The sequence below is a fragment of the Austrofundulus limnaeus genome, unplaced genomic scaffold (assembly GCF_001266775.1).
Source record: "Austrofundulus limnaeus strain Quisiro unplaced genomic scaffold, Austrofundulus_limnaeus-1.0 Scaffold73, whole genome shotgun sequence".
Lineage (NCBI taxonomy): Eukaryota > Metazoa > Chordata > Actinopteri > Cyprinodontiformes > Rivulidae > Austrofundulus > Austrofundulus limnaeus.
Window position 1 is genome coordinate 1,648,230 of NW_013952475.1, and position 6,482 is coordinate 1,654,711.

The 6,482-nt window shown below is 36.0% G+C and overlaps 1 protein-coding gene across 2 annotated transcripts in view; it reads right to left on the minus strand.

Moving 5' to 3' along the window:
- The window catches only part of slc35e1 (solute carrier family 35 member E1), a 22,298-nt gene that overhangs the window by 14,913 nt on the left and 903 nt on the right, over window positions 1-6,482 (minus strand). Inside the window, exons 1-2 of one of the 2 annotated variants that reach the window (XM_014010802.1) lie at window positions 4,702-5,029; window positions 1,135-1,205 (exon numbers count right to left, since the gene is read on the minus strand). In XM_014010802.1, coding sequence (XP_013866256.1) covers window positions 1,135-1,205; window positions 4,702-5,029 — 399 coding nt within the window. Of the gene's footprint in view, window positions 1-1,134; window positions 1,206-4,701; window positions 5,030-6,482 lie in introns of those variants that run through there. The other variant, XM_014010803.1, reaches the window with a different exon arrangement.

A 6,482-nucleotide genomic window follows, 5' to 3' on the forward strand; every position in this document is an offset into this window, starting at 1 on the left:
TCACAATTGTATACCACTTTGTGTTGGTCTTTCACATTAAATTCCAGTGAAATATATTTATGTTTGTGGTTGTAACGTGACAAAATATGGAAAAGTTCAAGGGGTATGAATACTTTTGCAAACCACTGTATGTTGTTCTGCAGTAGCTCACAGCTCTGACCACATTTGCATCGTCATATCTGACCATATAAAAATATTTATTGAGTGACTTTTGCACCTAAAAAGGAAAATTTTGACTTTTCACAAATGTTGTGTAGAACGCAGTCATATTTATTTGTGCTGTTAAGGAGTTTAACATATAATATATCCTGTGTACAGGATACAAAACACAGGTGTGTCAATAAAACCTGATCAGGTTTTGTGCTTATTTGACTTGGAGCAGTAATGTGATTCATGCAGTTTAATGTTTCCAAACCACACAAACAGGATATATATATAAAATCTCCCTGTCCATGGACCCATCCTGTCTGAACACTGAGCTGTAAAATAAATATTACACATAGGTCAGACCCACAAGTCTCCTTATCACATTCAGTAAACAACCACTGTAAAATGTTCCTTCGCCTCAGAAAATCTCCCAGAAAACTCATCAATTCTAACAGAAATGTAAACTTTTATTGCATAGCACATTAAAAGACTTAAAAATGTGTCAACTCAGATAATGAGTCGGACTTTTTTACAGGATTATAATCAAAGGTCCAGTGTCAATTTTAAGAAAGGGGAGCTGAATAGCTATTTAAGCAGTTTGTGATTTCTAACAGTCAGTTTATAAGAAAATACTCAGTAAAATGTCTCATTTTTATCAGCTTCTTTGAACGAAATGTGAAAGAAACTTTGTCTGCTTCCAGAAACTGTTTGACTTTTATTTGTAGAGCAGGAAACAGGAGAAACGACCAATATTTGTTCAGACTTGTAAAATAAAAGGTCCATAAAACAAACTGCAGTCATTTGCAACACATGTTACACCTCACAGCCAGGTATCAGGTGAATGCAGCGGACTGATGTGAATATAGCCTTTGTTTCCTGCCCTATGTTTTTATACAACACCTCAACAAAATGAGGTGAAGCTCAGATATCAATGCACAAACTGACTGAAACACAGCAGACTGGGTTTTTTGAGTTCAACCTACACACCTTTGTTGTTTGCTTCTCCTTCATGATAATTCTTGATAACAGTACCACCCATATCGGCATCGTGGCTTTCACTGTGAAAGAGAGAAAAAAAAAGTGAACATCAGTTTTAAAACAACCACAAATAGGAAATTAAAAGTGACAACAGCGCTGTGTTGTTTCAACACAGACCGATGAACTGAAAAGATTAGCCTTTTATGTACCATCAGCAATAAGTATTATTTAACAGTGGCAGCACAAAGACATATTTTCAGATTTTAGGTCCAACCATCATTAAAACAACAACAACAACAGAATAACCACAAAAGAACTAAAACAAAAGCATTTTTCATCTAAAAATCACCTTGTTTATGCAAAATGTAATTGTGCCTAATTTATGTTTCCTAATATTTAAATTCAAAAAACATTTTGTGTCCTTTTGCATCTTGATCTAAAATAAGAACATAAACAAGGACAAGTTATTAACAGACATTCAGAAAGTCTGATTTAAAAAATAACCTCTGGCTCCATTGAAGCAAGACAAAAAAAATACAATAGAGACTAAACCTGAGAGTGATGTGGAAAAACCAGTTAAATAAGTTCAACAGAAATCCAAGTCTAAATAGGGTAACATGGCAGAAAAACGTTTTCCTAAAATCATATTAAAAACCGTTCTGACACATTTTTAAAATGGGCCATTTTTGAAGAATTTGTCTTATTGAAAGTTTGAACTGTAAAAGAGTATATGGTAATTACCGGTAATGTTTTCACTTTTTTCTAAAATAAACCATGCAACTTTAAATCAAAGGATTTGCATTTACCAAACTGTAGTTTTGGGGCAGAAGCATTTATCACACCGAGGGGAAAAAATCAATTTAAGATTGTAATAGATTTTGTATTTCCAGCTGTGCACAAAAATAAAAACACAAATAACGTGAGACTTTGTTTTTGCATTAACAWGGGTTTAAACAGTTTTTAAGTTTTGCACATAAGGAGCAGTTTCTCACAGTAGGAGATACGTTAAATCCAGTGTTGCATGCTTCTCTTACAGGAAAGTCATTCTGGAAACAGCTGCTAAATACAAGAACATAATATTTTAGCTATGTTGTGATGAAGGTTCGCTCAAAGCTCATAGCTACAGGATATATATTTCAGCTGTGCTGGGCTTCAATATTGTGGCTCTCCAACCTTGATGAATTTGCATCACATATAACCCAATATCAATGTTCATTTTAATAAATTCAGTTTAGTTTCCATCACAAGACCGATGGTGTGAGAATAAAGTTTGAGAATCATTGCAACAAGTAGAAATGTTTAACTCTTAGACAAGTTCTTTAAAGCAGATATCTACAGTTCATTTCTCCTTTGCCACACTAAAGATTTAAGTGATCCAGAAATCCATTTGTTTTATCAACAGTAAACACTACGGATATCGCAAAAGCTCTTTTTTTCCCCAAGGAAATCTGACATCACTTTTCCGATTTATGTAGATTGGATGATCAGTTCCAGATAACCAAAACACATTTGCTCTTGACTAAAACAAACATTTCACAAAACAAACCTTACTTGTAGGAGAAACTCTTATGATTGTTAATGGACAAAAGCAAAACAAGGTATTTTTAGAAGATATGCTGATACCTGAGCTTTGTTATGGATACACTGAAATATGTGCATTTAGGCATGTTTTATAAAAGCACTATACAAACTGCCAAGCACGGTGGTGGTTGCATCATGCTGCGGGGCTGTTTTGTTCCCAATAGTACTGATGTGTTGCCCAAAATAGATAAAATAAGACAGGATGGTGATTATCTCTGAATCTACTGCACCTCAAATCAACAACTAGATGARTGTCTGCTGATCACAGTTTAGTGTTTCAATGGGACAATGATTCAAAAAATACAGAAGCTAGTTTCTGAATAGAGAAGGTAAACTAACATCATGCTTCTGGGATGGCCTTCCAAAAGTCCCATCATCAACCCCATTGAAAAGATGTAAAATACTGTATACTTCAGAGCCAAGTTTGTAACAAGAAACAAACCAGCTTTATTTTTGGTTTCTGGTCAAAGAGTGGTCAAATATCTAATCAGAAGCTAAGAAAAAAGTAGGGATGTTCGTCAGCAYRTGCTGCCATTTTCTTCCCAAACTGCTGTGACCAGATTTTGCAAGGCTGCTCTCTGTGTTTGCTTGTAATTTCCTCCTGCTTCGTTATTTCTACGAATTTCAACAAACCGCGCTGACGTCAGGTAGTTAGCCACAGCCTCGTCTTCCAGTTTTTAATTTTTGTTGATGCGTTTTGAAGAGACAATTTTTTGAAAAGTGGATCAAAGTAAATCGCCAGAGTTTTTCTAGTGACCCCTTAAATAAGCTGCCATGAAGAACATTATTTTATCTGCCCTTGTTCCAAATTTGATAATGATTTGAAACGTCAAAGTATGTTTTTTTTTAATCCGGAATAGCGCTTGTTGCAAAGTGTTTTGATGCTCGTCTTCGTCACTTGACACATTTAACACGCTGTCATTGGTTGAGGAGCTTTGTTTACAAAACAGATGTCTACGTGGTTTTTAAAGTGTTTTAATTTCCTTACTTTCTAAGACACAATAATTTTGATGCTGCAGTTTGCCTTGTAATATTATTTTATACCTTTTCTGCTACTTCTGAATTGGCTATTATTAAGTTTTATTAGGTTTTTTTTAGGATACAAGATGCTTCCTACAAAAACCAGAATGTGAAACTTTTCCTAAAATTTCATGGRGATATCTTGAACACTGAGGAAGTTATGAGCAAAATTAGAAAACAACAAGGTGAAATGGTCACATTGGTTCTGCTGTGAACTGCAGCAAGAAAACATGAGCTGATTTCACCTATAACTTCCCTCATACTTGAGATAATCACATGATTTTGGTGTTATTTTTGTATGGTTTGAAATGTTATTTTGGAATCTGCTCTCAGATTTAATATCGGTGTAGGCTTACAAATTTATCCACATCCCTAAATGAACTGTGTGGTCAAGGTACAGCGTATAAGTGACATTTTACCAAATATTAATGAGTATGTATAGATTTGAGTCTGTATTTATACTTTTTGCATACTTATTCAAATTTMTTTTTAATAAATCACTTAAGTCGTATATTAACTCCCCGTGGAAAATCCATAATAATCATTAAAAGGCCAGAAGCAATATGACATTTGTGCCTGTGGGGTTATGTAAAAACCTCACTTCAACGTGTGGTTTGATTATATGTTACAACAGCCTGCCATATCTGCACTCTACAGAACGGATTCAATGGACCTTTTCCCCTGACGTTGAATAGCTTTAATTAAGTTGGCTAGCAAGCTAGCTAACAGCTGACAGTCGTTCTCCCAACCAAAACCAAATTACAGTAAAAAGGTGCCGTGATTAAATGATTTGTTTTACCATTCATTGCCTGGCTGTTTTATGGGACATTCCGTCTCAGAAAATTGAAATGTCCCCATAAGTTAGCTTCAATGCTAACAGCAGCAGCTGACGGTAGAGACACATCATCAAGTTACCCCGGCTGACCCAGGCTCCGAGTGGCCGCGCACTTATGCTCAAAATTGTACTGCACTCACCTGTATGCGCGTACGAAACGGGCACTTTCCATATGCTGAAGTGAGCCGACACGGATGCAAAGTATTTCCCAAAAGCTAACGGCAGGATATACCACCGGTAGTACCTGCTAGGCAGTTCTGTTTTGGGGACTCCCCATGCCCGCAGCAACGGCGGGAGGAAAATGACGACTGACATGATGTGGAACAGCGAGACCGTGACCGGGTACGGGAATCCATTAAGGATGATTTTGTTGACAATGTTGCCTCCTGAGCTCACCGTGTACCAGAACACACACAGGACAAATATTCGGATCCCTTCCCTGACCGGGGTCCGCTCCACCGCAGCCATCTTCCAGCGCGGAGTGACGAGTCACCCGGTGGAGTGTCTGGTTGTACCGGGGGAGGGCGCGAGCTGCTTTCATGTTGTACCAAAAAATGCATCCCCACCAAAGGAGGTGCATTTGAACGTAGGTTGATCATTTAAAAAACAAGTCTTAAAAGTAGCCAACGGGCTTAAGTTTATTTATGTAACCGTAAGAAAATATTTTTATGTCCGGATTTACGATGTAAACTGGGTGGTTTTGTCAACAATGTGGCTAGCTAGGGTGCCAGGATATACGTCCCGTGTTGACTACTACTCGGGGTACTTTTTCTGACAGAACACCAACCGGCAGGAACTCAATGAATGACGTACACAGTTTCCTGTCGCAGATTTCAAAATAAAATTTTCATTTACCAATTCCCCAAAATCAATGAAAAGAAAAAGTGTCGTGTTTTTTTGGGGATATTTTGCTTACAAACGTTATTCCCATCACTTTATAGCAATGATTTAAAAAAAACTTTTAATAAATATTATTGATTTGACTGGTTGTATGAGGGGTGGACCCAGAAGGGTGCCAACCCTAAAATTGGCCACCCCCAAATGATTAACAATTTGGATTTTAAAAATGGACAGTTGGAGAAGAAAAGTAGTAAATATATGTCAAGTTGTATTATCTGGTATAGAGGAAACTTAGTGTGAAGACCAGAACTCATTATGAAAAGAGTTGTTTGTACACTCTAAAAAAAAATAAGCATTGAATTTACTTAATCAAGTTAAACCAACTGGTTCCACCAAAATAAGTTGAGTAAATTGAGAAAAAAAATGTGTAAATTGATTTAAATTTACTCAACTCGGTTTAGTGGAACTAGTTTGGTTAAGTAAACTCAACACTTCATTTCATACAGTGTGTGTAAAAGTAATTTTACTTTCACAATTATTGCAAGCAGTTATGACTTTTACTGAAGTACTTTTCTTATCAGTGWAATTCATTTTTACCAAAGTCATTTTCTGTTAAAGTATTTTACTTTTAGCTATTTTGTGCTTTATACATGTCTGGTGAAGTGTCTGACTAAAACTTAAAAAAAATCTTAACTACTGGATAAATATAAAGCAATTCTTATATGTAACAATACTGGGTTTAAGAAACAGTTACCATAGACAATCTGTAACATAGAAATGACATGTAGCAACTTGAAATGTACTTTGATAAGCTTGGAGACTGCCATGTAGCTGCCATTTTAAATTTATGATTTAACTGCATTGTTATGTTAGTGATTGCAGCTCCCATTATATTTCAACTCAATACAAAATAGCTGAATTATACCCATTATACTTAGCTTTGGTGACCATCTCGGATTTTTCAAATTCATTATGTGTTGGGCTTCACTCTCAGATACAGTGGTTTGCAAAAGTATTCATACCCCTTGAACTTTTCCATATTTTGTCACATTACAACCACAAACATAAATATATTTCACTG